The sequence below is a fragment of the Petromyzon marinus genome, chromosome 75 (assembly GCF_048934315.1).
Source record: "Petromyzon marinus isolate PM22_M1 ecotype Great Lakes invasive population chromosome 75, UKy_Petmar_22M1.pri1.0, whole genome shotgun sequence".
Classification (NCBI taxonomy): domain Eukaryota; kingdom Metazoa; phylum Chordata; class Hyperoartia; order Petromyzontiformes; family Petromyzontidae; genus Petromyzon; species Petromyzon marinus.
Window position 1 is genome coordinate 8,125,952 of NC_133741.1, and position 16,286 is coordinate 8,142,237.

The 16,286-nt window shown below is 53.5% G+C and overlaps 1 protein-coding gene across 1 annotated transcript; it reads left to right on the forward strand.

The window, feature by feature from the left end:
• The first annotated feature begins 3,509 nt into the window (after positions 1-3,509).
• Positions 3,510-15,911, forward strand: LOC142907175 (dual specificity tyrosine-phosphorylation-regulated kinase 2-like). The gene is made up of 5 exons (XM_076056426.1): positions 3,510-3,601; positions 6,394-6,448; positions 8,518-8,620; positions 9,351-9,508; positions 15,553-15,911. Exons 2-5 carry the CDS (start codon positions 6,443-6,445, stop codon positions 15,691-15,693), a joined length of 408 nt encoding a protein of 135 aa, XP_075912541.1. The 5' UTR covers positions 3,510-3,601; positions 6,394-6,442; the 3' UTR covers positions 15,694-15,911.
• The last annotated feature ends 375 nt before the right edge of the window (positions 15,912-16,286 follow it).

Below are 16,286 nucleotides of genomic sequence, written 5' to 3' on the forward strand. Positions count from 1 at the left end.
CACACTCAACTCACACAGACACCCACAGACTCACCTCACACAGACTCACCACACAGAGACCCACAGACTTACCTCACACAGACACACACAGAGACTCACAAACTCACGTCACGCAGACACCCACAGACTCACCTCACACAGACTCACCACACAGAGACCCACAAACTCACCTCACACAGACACCCACAGACTCACCTCACACAGAGACCCACAGACTCACCTCACACAGACTCACGACACAGAGACCCACAAACTCACCTCACACAGACACCCACACTCACCTCACACAGAGACCCACAGACTCACCTTACACAGAAACCCACAAACTCAGTCACACAGAGACCCAGACTCACCTCACACAGACACACACACTCACCTCACACAGACACACACAGAAACCCACAGACTCACCACACAGAGAGACCCACAAACTCACCTCACACAGAGACCCAGACTCACCTCACACAGACACACACCCTCACCTCACACAGACACACACACTCACCTCACACAGACACACACAGAGACCCAGACTCACCACACACAGACACCTACACTCACCTCACACAAAGATGCACAGACTCACCTCACAGATACCCACAAACTCACCACACAGACACCCACAAACTCACCTCACACAGACACCCACAGACTCACCTCACACAGAGGCTCACAGACTCACCTTACACAGAAACCGACAAACTCACCTCACACAGAAACCGACAGACTCACCTCACAGATACCCACAAACTCACCTCACATGCACACAGACCCACAGACTTACCACATAGAGAACAACAGACTCACCTCACACAGACACACACAGAGACCAACAAACTCACCTCACAAATACCCACAAACTCACCTTACACATACACACACACTCACCTCACACAGACACCCACAGACTCACCTCACACAGACTCACCACACAGAGACCCACAGACTCACCTCACACAGAGACGCACAGACTCCCCTCACACAGACACCCACAGACTCACCTCACACAGACTCACCACACAGAGACCCACAAACTCACCTCACACAGACACCCACAGACTCACCTCACACAGAGACCCACAGACTCACCTCACACAGAAACCCACAGACTCACCTCACAGACACCCACAAACTCACCTCACACAGACACACACAGAGACCCACAGACTCACCACACACAGAGACCCACAAACTCACCTCACACAGACACCCACAGACTCACCTCACACAGACACCCACAGACTCACCTCACACAGAGACCCACAGACTCACCTCACACAGACTCACGACACAGAGACCCACAAACTCACCTCACACAGACACCCACAGACTCACCTCACAGACACCCACAGACTCACCTCACCCAGACACACACAGAGACCCACAGACTCACCACACACAGAGACCCACAAACTCACCACACAGAGAGGCCCTCAAACTCACCTCACACAGAGACCCAGACTCACCTCACACAGACACACACCCTCACCTCACACAGACACCCACAGACTCACCTCACACAGACTAACGACACAGAGACCCACAGACTCACCTCACAGACACACACCCTCACCTCACACAGACACACACACTCACCTCACACAGACACACACAGAGACCCAGACTCACCACACAGACACCTACACTCACCTCACACAAAGACGCACAGACTCACCTCACAGATACCCACAAACTCACCACACAGACACCCACAAACTCACCTCACACAGACACCCACAGACTCACCTCACACAGAGACCCACAGACTTACCTTACACAGAAACCGACAAACTCACCTCACACAGAAACCGACAGACTCACCTCACAGATACCCACAAACTCACCTCACACGCACACAGACCCACAGACTTACCACATAGAGAACAACAGACTCACCTCACACAGACACACACAGAGACCCACAAACTCACCTCACAGATACCCACAAACTCACCTTACACAGACACACACACTCACCTCACACAGACACCCACAGACTCACCTCACACAGACTCACCACACAGAGACCCACAGACTCACCTCACACAGAGACGCACAGACTCCCCTCACACAGACACCCACAGACTCACCTCACACAGACTCACCACACAGAGACCCACAAACTCACCTCACACAGACACGAACAGACTCACCTCACACAGAGACCCACAGACTCACCTTACACAGAAACCCACAAACTCACCTCACACAGAAACCCACAGACTCACCTCACAGACACCCACAAACTCACCTCACACAGACACACACAGAGACCCACAGACTCATTACACACAGAGACCCACAAACTCACCTCACACAGACACCCACAGACTCACCTCACACAGACACCCACAGACTCACCTCACACAGAGACCCACAGACTCACCTCACACAGACTCACGACACAGAGACCCACAAACTCACCTCACACAGACACCCACAGACTGACCTCACAGACACCCACAGACTCACCTCACCCAGACACACACAGAGACCCACAGACTCACCACACACAGAGACCCACAAACTCACCTCACACAGACACCAACAGACTCAGCTCACACAGACACCCACAGACTCACCTCACACAGAGACCCACAGACTCACCACACAGAGAGACCCACAAACTCACCACACAGAGAGACCCACAAACTCACCTCACACAGAGACCCAGACTCACCTCACACAGACTAACGACACAGAGACCCACAGACTCACCTCACACAGACACACACCCTCACCTCACACAGACACACACACTCACCTCACACAGACACACACAGAGACCCACAGACTCACCACACACAGACACCTACACTCACCTCACACAAAGACGCACAGACTCACCTCACAGATAAATACAAACTCACCACACAGACACCCACAAACTCACCTCACACAGACACCCACAGACTCACTTCACACAGAGACCCACAGACTCACCTTACACAGAGACCCACAGACTCACCACACAGAGACCCACAGACTCACCACACAGAGACCCACAGACTCACCACACAGAGACCCACAGACTCACCTCACACAGACATCCACAGACTCACCTCACACAGAGACCCACAGACTCACCACACAGAGACCCACAGACTCACCACACAGAGACCCACAGACTCACCACACAAACTCACCACACAAACTCACCACACACAGACACACACAGAGACCCACAGACTCACCTCACACAGAGCCCCGTGTCGGCATCTTCAGGCTGAGTCGACCACGAGGAGGCCCAGTCAGGGTTCAGATTTTTCCCGCCATCGCCGCAATTCGCCACGACCGGAAGCGGAAGTAGAAGTTGGGGGTGGAGGTGGGGGGGGGGCGCCCTTAGACTCGGGGCGGAAGGCGGCTTCCGGGGGCGTGGTCTCGCATTGCCACGTCACTCGGAGGGGTGTGGCTGAAGGGGGCGTGGTCACGTCACTCGGACTCTGACATCACCGGTGACGCTGCAATCATCACGAGCTCCCTCGGTACGAGACTGGCGTGAAGGAGTCGGCAGGTTCTTAAACGTCAGCTGACTCAGCTTCATCATCGTCGTTTTTCAAACAACTTCTGTTGAAGCCATCCTAGAGAAACTTTTGACGAGGTGAGTTTTGTGGGTTTAGTGGTGAGCGTGTGGGTCCGTGTTGTGGGTTCGTGGTGAGTGTTGTGGGTCCGTGTTGTGGGTTCGTAGTGAGTGTTGTGGGTTCGTGGTGAGTGTGTGGATCCGTGTTGTGGGTTCTTGGTGAGTGTGTAGGTCCGTGTTGTGGGTTCGTGGTGAGTGTTGTGGGTTCGTGGTGAGTGTGTGGGTCCGTGTTGTGGGTTCTTGGTGAGTGTGTAGGTCCGTGTTGTGGGTTCGTGGTGAGTGTTGTGGGTTCGTGGTGAGTGTTGTGGGTTCGTGGTGAGTGTCTGGGTCCGTGCTGTGGGTTCGTGGTGAGTGTTGTAGGTTCGTGGTTAGTGTGTGGGTCCCTGTTGTGGGTTCGTGGTGAGTGTTGTGGGTTCGTGGTGAGCGTGTGGGTCCGTGTTGTGGGTTCGTGGTGAGTGTTGTGGGTGCGTGGTGAGTGTTGTGGGTTCGTGGTGAGTGTGTGGGTCCGTGTTGTGGGTCCGTGGTGAGTGTTGTGGGTTCGTGTTGTGGGTTCGTGGTGAGTGTTGTGGGTTCGTGGTGAGTGTTGTGGGTGCGTGGTGAGTGTTGTTGGTTCGTGGTGAGTGTTGTGGGTCCGTGTTGTGGGTCCGTGGTGAGTGTTGTGGGTTCGTGTTGTGGGTTCGTGGTGAGTGTTGTGGGTTGGTGGTGAGTGTTGTGGGTCCGTGGTGAGTGTGTGGGTCCGTGTTGTGGGTTCGTGGTGAGTGTTGTGGGTTCGTGGTGAGTGTGTGGGTCCCTGTTGTGGGTTCGTGGTGAGTGTTGTGGGTTCGTGGTGAGTGTGTGGGTCCGTGTTGTGGGTTCGTGGTGAGTGTTGTGGGTGCGTGGTGAGTGTTGTGGGTTCGTGGTGAGTGTGTGGGTCCGTGTTGTGGGTTCGTGGTGAGTGTTGTGGGTTCGTGCTGAGTGTGTGGGTTCGTGGTGAGTGTTGTGGGTCCGTGTTGTGGGTTCGTGGTGAGTGTTGTGGGTCCGTGTTGTGGGTTCGTGGTGTGTGTGTGGGTCCGTGTTGTGGGTTCGTGGTGAGTGTTGTGGGTTCGTGGTGAGTGTTGTGGGTCCGTGTTGTGGGTTCGTGGTGAGTGTTGTGGGTGCGTGGTGAGTGTTGTTGGTTCGTGGTGAGTGTTGTGGGTCCGTGTTGTGGGTCCGTGGTGAGTGTTGTGGGTTCGTGTTGTGGGTTCGTGGTGAGTGTTGTGGGTTCGTGGTGAGTGTTGTGGGTCCGTGGTGAGTGTGTGGGTCCGTGTTGTGGGTTCGTGGTGAGTGTTGTGGGTCCGTGTTGTGGGTTCGTGGTGAGTGTTGTGGGTCCGTGGTGAGTGTTGTGGGTCCGTGGTGAGTGTGTGGGTCCGTGTTGTGGGTTCGTGGTGAGTGTTGTGGGTCCGTGTTGTGGGTTCGTGGTGAGTGTTGTGGGTGCGTGGTGAGTGTTGTTGGTTCGTGGTGAGTGTTGTGGGTCCGTGGTGAGTGTCGTGGGTTCGTGTTGTGGGTTCGTGGTGAGTGTTGTGGGTTCGTGGTGAGTGTTCTGGGTCCGTGGTGAGTGTGTGGGTCCGTGATGTGGGTTCGTGGTGAGTGTTGTGGGTCCGTGTTGTGGGTTCGTGGTGAGTGTTGTGGGTCCGTGGTGAGTGTTGTGGGTCCGTGGTGAGTGTGTGGGTCCGTGTTGTGGGTTCGTGGTGAGTGTTGTGGGTCCGTGTTGTGGGTTCTTGGTGAGTGTGTAGGTCCGTGTTGTGGGTTCGTGGTGAGTGTTGTGGGTCCGTGTTGTTCGTTCGTGTGAGTGTTGTGGGTCCGTGGTGAGTGTTGTGGGTCTGTGGTGAGTGTGTGGGTCCGTGTTGTGGGTTCGTGGTGAGTGTTGTGGGTTCGTGGTGAGAGTGTGGGTCCCTGTTGTGGGTTCGTGGTGAGTGTTTTGGGTTCGTGGTGAGTGTGTGGGTCCGTGTTGTGGGTTCGTGGTGAGTGTTGTGGGTTCGTGGTGAGTGTGTGGGTCCGTGTTGTGGGTTCGTGGTGAGTGTTGTGGGTTCGTGCTGAGTGTGTGGGTTCGTGGTGAGTGTTGTGGGTCCGTGTTGTGGGTTCGTGGTGAGTGTTGTGGGTTCGTGGTGAGTGTGTGGGTCCGTGTTGTGGGTTCGTGGTGTGTGTGTGGGTCCGTGTTGTGGGTTCGTGGTGTGTGTTGTGGGTTCGTGGTGAGTGTTGTGGGTCCGTGTTGTGGGTTCGTGGTGAGTGTTTTGGGTTCGTGGTGAGTGTGTGGGTCCGTGTTGTGGGTTCGTAGTGAGTGTTGTGGGTCCGTGTTGTGGGTTCGTGGTGAGTGTGTGGGTCCGTGTTGTGGGTTCGTGGTGAGTGTTGTGGGTTCGTGGTGAGTGTTGTGGGTCCGTGTTGTGGGTTCGTGGTGAGTGTTGTGGGATCGTGGTGAGTGTGTGGGTCCGTGTTGTGGGTTCGTGGTGAGTGTGTGGATCCGTGTTGTGGGTTCGTGGTGAGTGTTGTGGGATCGTGGTGAGTGTGTGGGTCCGTGTTGTGGGTTCGTGGTGAGTGTTGTGGGTTCGTGGTGAGTGTTGTTGGTTCGTGGTGTGTGGGTTCGTGTTGTGGGTTCGTGGTGAGGTTGGTTCCGTGGTGAGGATGTGAGTCCATGTGAGTTCGTGGTGAGGATGTGAGTCTGTATTGGGAGTTCCTGGTGAGGATGGGGGTTCGTTGTGAGAATGGTGGGTTCCTGGTGGGGGGAATGTGGGACAGTGGTGAGGATGTGAGTTCGTGTTGTGACTCTCTACATCATCTCCACCCCCCCACCCACACAGAGACCTTGGGGACTGCTGCGTGAGCGAAGCCACTCTGAGCATCAACACCATGCAGGTAACGCATGGGCCCCTACACTCGACTTACCAACACCACCCTCACATACCGACACCACCCGCACTTACCAACACCACCCTCACCAACACCACCCACACTTACCAACACCACCCTCACTTACCAACACCACCCTGACTTACCAACACCACCCACACTTACCAACACCACCCACACTTACCAACACCACCCTCACTTACCAACACCACCCTCACTTACCAACACCACCCACACTTACGATCACCACCCTCACTTACCAACACCACCCACACTTACCAACAGCACTCACACTTACCAACAGCACTCACACTTACCAACACCACCCACACTTACCAACACCACCCTCACTTACGACCACCACCCACACTCACCAACACCACCCTCACTTACCAACACCACTCACACTTACCAACACCACCCTCACTTACGATCACCACCCACACTTACCAACACCACCCACACTTACCAACACCACCCACACTTACCAACACCACCCACACTTACCAACACCACCCTCACTTACCAACACCACCCTCACTTACCAACAACACCCACACTTACCAACACCACCCTCACTTACCAACACCACACACACTTACCAACACCACCCACACTTACCAACACCACCCACACTTACCAACACCACCCGCACTTACCAACACCACACACACTTACCAACACCGCCAATACTTACCAACACCACCCACACTTACCAACACCACCCTCACTTACCAACACCACCAGTACTTACCAACACCACCCACACTTACCAACACCACCCTCACTTACCAACACCACCCACACTTACCAACACCACCCTTACTTACCAACATCACCAGCACTTACCAACACCACCCACACTTACCAACACCACCCTCACATACCGACACCACCCGCACTTACCAACACCACCCTCACCAACACCACCCACACTTACCAACACCACCCTCACTTACCAACACCACCCTCACTTACCAACACCACCCACACTTACCAACACCACCCTCACTTACGACCACCACCCACACTTACCAACACCACCCTCACTTACCAACACCACCCACACTTACCAACACCACCCTCACTTACGATCACCACCCACACTTACCAACACCACCCACACTTACCAACACCACCCACACTTACCAACACCACCCACACTTACCAACACCACCCTCACTTACCAACACCACCCTCACTTACCAACACCACCCTCACTTACCAACACCACCCTCACTTACCAACACCACCCACACTTACCAACACCACCCTCACTTACCAACACCACCCTCACTTACCAACAACACCCACACTTACCAACACCACCCTCACTTACCAACACCACACACACTTACCAACACCACCCACACTTACCAACACCACCCACACTTATCAACACCACCCGCACTTACCAACACCACACACACTTACCAACACCGCCAATACTTACCAACACCACCCACACTTACCAACACCACCCTCACTTACCAACACCACCAGTACTTACCAACACCACCCACACTTACCAACACCACCCTCACTTACCAACACCACCCACACTTACCAACACCACCCTCACTTACCAACATCACCAGCACTTACCAACACCACCCACACTTACCAACACCACCCTCACTTACCAACACCACCCACACTTACCAACACCACCCACACTTACCAACACCACCCTCACTTACCAACACCACCATCACTTACCAACACCACCCTCACTTACCAACACCACCATCACTTACCAACACCACCCTCACTTACGAACACCACCCACACTTACGAACGAGCTTCCATGAAATATGTATTTGTTTGACATCGACTTGCAACTCGCACTCGCGATCCGAACCTGGGAACGATCCTCCGCCAGATGTAGTGAGTGTGTTTGTGATGCCCGTACACTACTCTGTGGCACCACGGTGGCTAGGAGATGTTAACAACCTCACTTTGTATACAGGAGGTCGTGGGTTCGACCCCGGCACTAACGCCTACTGTTCACGTGAAGTCTGTGTGTGTAGAGGAGCCTACTGCAATATTGTTTTTGTGTGTGTGTGTGCGTGTAGACGAGCCAAGCTGCAGCGAGAAGGAGGGAGGGAGTCTGTGGCAACACGTGGAGCGCGCTGTCCGCAGCCGGCACCGGACCTATCCGCTGTAAATCGCCTCGAGGTGAGAACAGCAGTGAGCGGAACGTGGCCACGGTGAATGGGGGGGAAGTCACTACCGCCATTTTGCATGGGGGACTTCACGGTGGCCATGTTGCATAGGGGTCTTCACGATGGCCACGTTGCATGGGGGATGTCACGGCAGCCATTTTGCATGGGGGACATCACTATGGCCATGTTACGTGGGGGATTTCACGGTGGCCATGATGCATGGGGGTCGTTAGAGTGGCCATGTTGCATGGTGGACTTCATTGCGGCCATTTTGCAAGGGGGACTTCATTGCGGCCATGTTGCATGAGGGATGTCATGATGGCCATGTTGCATGGGGGACTTCATTGTGGCCATTTTGCAAGGGGGACATCATTGCAGTAATGTTGCATAAGGGATGTCATGATGACCATGTTGCATGGGGGATATCACAGCGGCCATGTTACATGGGGGTCGTCATGGTGGCCATGTTACATGGGGGACTTCATTGTGGCCATTTTGCAAGGGGGACTTCATTGCGGCCATGTTGCATGAGGGATGTCATGATGGCCATGTTGCATGGGGGTTGTCATGGTGGCCATGTTGCATGGGGGACTTCATTGTGACCATTTTGCAAGGGGGACTTCATTGTGGCCATGTTGCATGAGGGATGTCATGATGGTCATGTTTCATGGGGGCCTTACCTGGCATGTAAACAAAACAGAGATAGTTCAAAGTTTAAGCTGTTGTTGTTGTCACGTGTTTAGCGATCCTGGAACTCTTTGGACCTCAGCTGAGTCATCGCCAAAAGCTGGAGCTGGCGGCCATGAAACAAATTTGGTTCTTCACTTTGGACAAGGTCGGCAAACCCCGGGGCGGCAACAACAACGACGGCTACGACGACGATAACAACAACTACATCCCTGTGAGGCTCACAGAGACACAGAGACACCCACAGAGATACCCACAGAGACACCCACAGAGACACCCACAGAGACCCACTCCCATTGAGACACCCATAGAGACCCACAGAGACACCCATAGAGACCGACAGAGACACCCACAGAGACACCCACAGCGACCCACTCTCATTGAGACACCCACAGAGACCCACAGAGACCCAAAGAGACACCCACAGAGACCCACAGAGACCCACAGAGACCCACAGAGACCCAAAGAGACACCCAAAGAGACACCCACAGAGACACCCACAGAGACACCCACAGAGACACCCATAGAGACCCACAGAGACACCCACAGAGACACCAATAGAGACCCATAGAAACCCACAGAGACCCAAAGAGACACCCACAGAGACACCCACAGAGACACCCACAGAGAGCCACTCCCATTGAGATACCCAGAGACCCACAGAGACACCCACAGAGACACCCACAGAGACCCACAGAGACACCCAGAGACACCCACAGAGACACCCAGAGACACCCACAGAGACCCACAGAGACACCCATAGACACCCACAGAGACACCCACAGAGACCCACTCCCATTGAGACACCCATAGAGACCCACAAAGACCCACAGAGACCCAAAGAGACACCCACAGAGACATCGATAGAGACCCACAGAAACCCAAAGAGAAACCCACAGAGACACCCACAGAGACACCCATAGACACCCATAGAGACACCCACAGAGACCCAAAGAGACACCCACAGAGAAACCCATAGAGACCCACAGAGACCCAAAGAGACAGCCACAGAGACACCCACAGAGACACCCACAGAGATCCACAGAGACCCAAAGAGACACCCACAGAGACACCCACAGAGACCCACTCCCATTGAGACCCACTCAGGCACCCAAAGAGACACCATTAGACACCCACAGAGCTTTTTGTTGGGTTAGAAGGCACGAGTATAAATGTGCAATGGTTAAACCTGCCACCACCACCAGACACAGACAGTCGGTTAAGGTTTTGTGTTACGGGTTTCTGGGGGTCTCTGTGGGTCTCTAATGATCTGTGTGAGCCTTGATTGGTCTGGGTGTCTGTGGGTCTCTGTGGGTCTCTCGGGATCTGGGTCTCTGTGCACGTGTAGTGTTGTGGATTCAGGAGACGTCGGAGTCGGTTCTTGGAGGCAACACTGTTCATTAAACCACCTCGCTCGGCAGTACAGTCCCAGTACACTCAGGGTTACTGTCCTCTACACCTAGGGTTAACGTGCCCTAACACAGGGCTACACTCAGGGTCCTCCTACACCACTGTCTAGGGAGGGTACTGCCTCTGGGCTAACGTGCCCTATAACACAGAACTACACTCAGGGTCCTCCTACACCACTGTCTAGGGAGGGTACTGCCTCCGGGCTAACGTGCCCTATAACACAGGGCTACACTCAGGGTCCTCCTACACCACTGTCTAGGGAGGGTACTGCCTCCGGGCTAACGTGCCCTGTAACACAGAACTACACTCAGGGTACTCCTACACCACTGTCTAGGGAGGGTACTGCCTCTGGGCTAACGTGCCGTATAACACAGGGCTACACTCAGGGTCCTCCTACACCACTGTCTAGGGAGGGTACTGCCTCCGGGCTAACGTGCCCTATAACACAGAACTACACTCAGGGTCCTCCTACACCACTGTCTAGGGAGGGTACTGCCTCCAGGCTAACGTGCCCTATAACACAGGGATACACTCAGGGTCCTCCTACACCACTCTCTAGGGAGGTACTGCCTCCGGGCTAACGTGCCCTATAACACAGAACTACACTCAGGGTCCTCCTACACCACTGTCTAGGGAGGGTACTGCCTCTGGGCTAACGTGCCCTGTAACACAGGGCTACACTCAGGGTCCTCCTACACCACTGTCTAGTGAGGGTACTGCCTCCGGGCTAACGTGCCCTGTAACACAGGGCTACACTCAGGGTCCTCCGGCTATGGGTGCCTAGGGGGGAGGCCGTTCTAACTCGGCCCTAGCCACGGTTCCGAGTTCCGACCACTGACCCACTGGACGCGGCCCTCACGAGGACGTCAGGGGACCAGGGGTTCCCAGAGTCTCACGGCCGAGCCGCACAAAGTCCCCCGGCCCTGCTAAGGGCAGCGGGGGCTAGGGGGGTCTCCTATCTAGCTGGGCTTGGGCCTTCCTGTCTAGCTGCTGGTCTTAGGCTTTCGGTCTTCAACTGGTCCAGATCGACCTGGGGAGGTCCCCTTTGATGCCCCTTGCTCCATCTATGGCGCCGCCACACATCGCGTTAAAGTTATTTCGCACCGTTTTGTCGCGAACTTTGGCCAATCCACTCACGACGACGAGGACGTCGGCCGCGGTGGCCAGAAGATGTTAGCTCCCTCGCCCGGTGTGCAGGAGGTCGTGGGTTCGATACCGGCCCTGACACCCGCTGATGCCGCTGTTGTTAGCTGTTGCGTATGCGGAGTTTACGTCTCGATCTCTCTCCTCGTGGGTGGCGTGGATTTCTTTCCGCCGGGGTCCTCCCTCCGTCGTTTTTCCTTAGAGACATTTAGAGACGACGTCACCGCACATTTAGAACCCACGGGCCTCATCATTGCCACACGGTGGTAATGATGAGGCCACTTCGTTGAGCTACGGTTTGCGATGGCCAGGTCGCTTTTGAGATAGAAGAGCTACATAGGCAGTTCAAGTGGTGGGGTCTTTAACAGCGTAACAATAGGCTGTACCATTTCTGTAAATAAAAACACAACCTTGTGGTGAACATGCAAACAAAAACAGGCTCTGGTAATAAGTGGCATTGCCTTTGACACTAATTGGTCTGCACCAGAGAGAGCGTCCTTCTTTAGGCCCTAGTCTCACAACCTGTGTCTCACTACCCAGTGTCTCACTACCCAGTGTCTCACTACCCAGTGTCTCACTACCCAGTGTCTCACTAGCAGTGTCTCACTACCTGTGTCTCACTACCCAGTGTCTCACTACCCAGTGTCTCACTACCCAGTGTCTCACTACCTGTGTCTCACTAGCAGTGTCTCACTACCCAGTGTCTCACTACCTAGTGTCTCACTAGCAGTGTCTGACTACCCAGTGTCTCACTACCCAGTGTCTCACTAGCAGTGTCTCACCACCAGTGTCTCACTACCAGTGTCTCACTACCCAGTGTCTCACTAGCAGTGTCTTACCACCAGTGTCTCACTACCAGTGTCTCACTACCAGTGTCTCACTAACAGTGTCTCACTACCGAGTGTCTCACCACCAGTGTCTCACTACCCAGTGTCTCACCACCAGTGTCTCACCACCAGTGTCTCACTACCAGTGTCTCACAACCTGTCCCACTACCAGTGTCTCACCACCCATTGTCTCACTACCAGTGTCTCACTACCCAGTGTCTCACTACCAGTATCTCACTACCCAGTGTCTCACTACCAGTGTCTCACTACCCAGTGTCTCACTAGCAATGTCTCACTACCAGTGTCTCACTACCCAGTGTCTCACTAGCAGTGTCTCACCACCAGTGTCTCACTACCAGTGTCTCACAACCTGTCCCACTACCAGTGTCTCACCACCCGTGTCTCACTAGCAGTGTCTCACTACCCAGTGTCTCACTACCCATTGTCTCACTACCAGTGTCTCACTACCCAGTGTCTCACTACCAGTATCTCACTACCCAGTGTCTCACTACCAGTGTCTCACTACCCAGTGTCTCACTAGCAATGTCTCACTACCAGTGTCTCACTACCCAGTGTCTCACTAGCAATGTCTCACTACCAGTGTCTCACTACCCAGTGTCTCACTAGCAGTGTCTCACTACCCAGTGTCTCACTACCCATTGTCTCACTACCAGTGTCTCACTACCCAGTGTCTCACTACCAGTATCTCACTACCCAGTGTCTCACTACCAGTGTCTCACTACCCAGTGTCTCACTAGCAATGTCTCACTACCAGTGTCTCACTACCCAGTGTCTCACTAGCAGTGTATCACCACCAGTGTCTCAGTACCAGTGTCTCACTAGCAATGTCTCACTACCAGTGTCTCACTACCAGTGTCTCACTACCCATTGTCTCACTACCAGTGTCTCACTACCAGTGTCTCACTACCCAGTGTCTCACTACCAGTGTCTCACTAGCAGTGTCTCACTACAAGTGTCACACTACCTGTGTCTCACCACCCAGTGTCTCACTACCCAGTGTCTCACTACTAGTGTCTCACTACCCAGTGTCTCACTACCCAGTGTCTCACTACCAGTATCACACCACCCAGTGTCTCACTACCAATGTCTCACCACCAGTCTCACTACCCAGTGTCTCACTACTCAGTGTCTCACTACCCAGTGTCTCACTACCAGTGTCTCACTACCTGTGTCTCGCCAGCAGTGTCTCACCACCAGTGTCTCACTACCCAGTGTCTCACCACACAGTGTCTCACTAGCCAGTGTCTCACTACCCAGTGTCTCATTACCAGTGTCTCACCACCAGTGTCTCACCACCAGTGTCTCACTACCAGTGTCTCACTACCCTCTGTCTCACTACCCAGTGTCTCACTACCTGTGTCTCACTACCAGTGTCTCACTACCCAGTGTCTCACTACCCAGTGTCTCACTACCTGTGTCTCACTGGCGGTGTCTCACTACCCAGTGTCTCACCACCAGTGTCTCACTACCCAGTGTCTCACTACCCAGTGTCTCACCACCTGTGTCTCACCACCTGTGTCTCACTACCCAGTGTCTCACTACCCAGTGTCTCACCACCAGTGTCTCATTACACAGTGTCTCACTACCCAGTGTCTCACTACCCAGTGTCTCACTACCTGTCTCGCCAGCAGTGTCTCACCACCAGTGTCTCACTACCCAGTGTCTCACCACACAGTGTCTCACTACCCAGTGTCTCACTACCCAGTGTCTCATTACCAGTGTCTCACCACCAGTGTCTCACCACCAGTGTCTCACTACCCAGTGTCTCACTACCCTGTGTCTCGCTACCCTGTGTCTCACTACCCAGTGTCTCACTACCTGTGTCTCACTACCAGTGTCTCACTACCAGTGTCTCACTACCCAGTGTCTCACTACCCAGTGTCTCACCACCAGTGTCTCACTACCCAGTGTCTCACTATCCAGTGTCTCACCACCTGTGTCTCACCACCTGTGTCTCACTGCCCAGTGTCTCACTACCCAGTGTCTCACCACCAGTGTCTCACTACCCAGTGTCTCACCACCAGTGTCTCATTACACAGTGTCTCACTACCCAGTGTCTCACCACCAGTGTCTCACTAGCAGCGTCTCACTACCAGTGTCTCACCACCAGTGTCTCACTTCCAGTGTCTCACTACCCAGTGTCTCACTACCCAGTGTCTCACCACCAGTGTCTCACTACCCAGTGTCTCACCACCAGTGTCTCATTACACAGTGTCTCACTACCCAGTGTCTCACCACCAGTGTCTCATTACATAGTGTCTCATTACACAGTGTCTCACTACGCAGTGTCTCACCACCAGTGTCTCACTACCAGTATCTCACCACCAGTGTCTCACTACCAGTGTCTCACTACCAGTGTCTCACTACCAGTGTCTCACTACCAGCGTCTCACTACCCAGTGTTAGATGGATAAACGCAAAAAGGCGAACAACCCCCCCCAAGTTTTAACATCATTCGGCCTTCTTGGGTCCGTCGGTAAAGTCGCGTAGATAGGTTCAAAGACAATAATAAAAGTAACGGGAAGACGACCGCTTGCGTTGCGATGGAAACGTCGGAGTTTTCCGTTATCTTTGATTATTTCCTTTGAGCCTATCCACGTGGTGGCTTTACTGACGGACCCAAGAATGTGAATTCCTGCAGTCACGAAAGCTTCAAGTCAAGCAGCGTTCGGCAAGTTTAACGCAACATTTAAACGTTTCCGCGATCCGATACCCGAGCAAAAACAAACCTTCGTGGTGGAGAATGGCGGTCGTGGAATCCCCGACTGCCGCCGTCGCCGCCACCACCGAGCGTCAGGCGCTCCGTTCGCGACGGCTCTGACCACCGGCCTCCGCCTCCTCCTCCTCCGCCTCCCTAGGTCCGCAAGGAACAGCTCCAGTACCGCTACGAGGTGCAGAAGAAGATCGGCAAGGGAGGCCAGGGCCTGGTGCTGCAGTGCCTCGACCACAAAACCAAAACGCTCGTGGCCGTCAAGATGCTGTCGATGGCCTCGCGGTGAGCCGGGAGGGCCTTCCGCGGTGGCCCGCGATTCTCGGGAAATAATCATCAAATGATCGGAGGCACCGCCGTGAAACTGCCACCAACTGTGGACTCGCCGACAAAATACTAACTGCCGTAAAACTTCTGCTAACTATAAACTAACAAAATACTAACTGACGTAAAACTGCCGCTAACTATAAACGAACAAAATACTAACTGCCGAAAAACTTCTGCTAACTATAAACTAACAAAATACTAACTGACATAAAACTTCTGCTAACTATAAACTAACAAAATGCAAACTGCAGTAAAACTGCTGCTAACTATAAACTAACAAAATACTAACTGCCGTAAAACTGCTGCTAACTATAAACTAATAAAATACTAACTGCCGTAAACCTGCTGCTAACTATGAACTATCAAAATACTAACTGCTGTAAAACTGCTGCTATGAACTAACAAAATACTAACTGCCATAAACTGCTGCTAACTATAAACTAACAAAATCTTACTGCCATAAAACTGCTGCTAACTATAAACTAACAAAATACTAACTGGCATAAAACTGCTGCTAACTATAAAACTCACAAACAAAATTTTACCGCCGTAAAA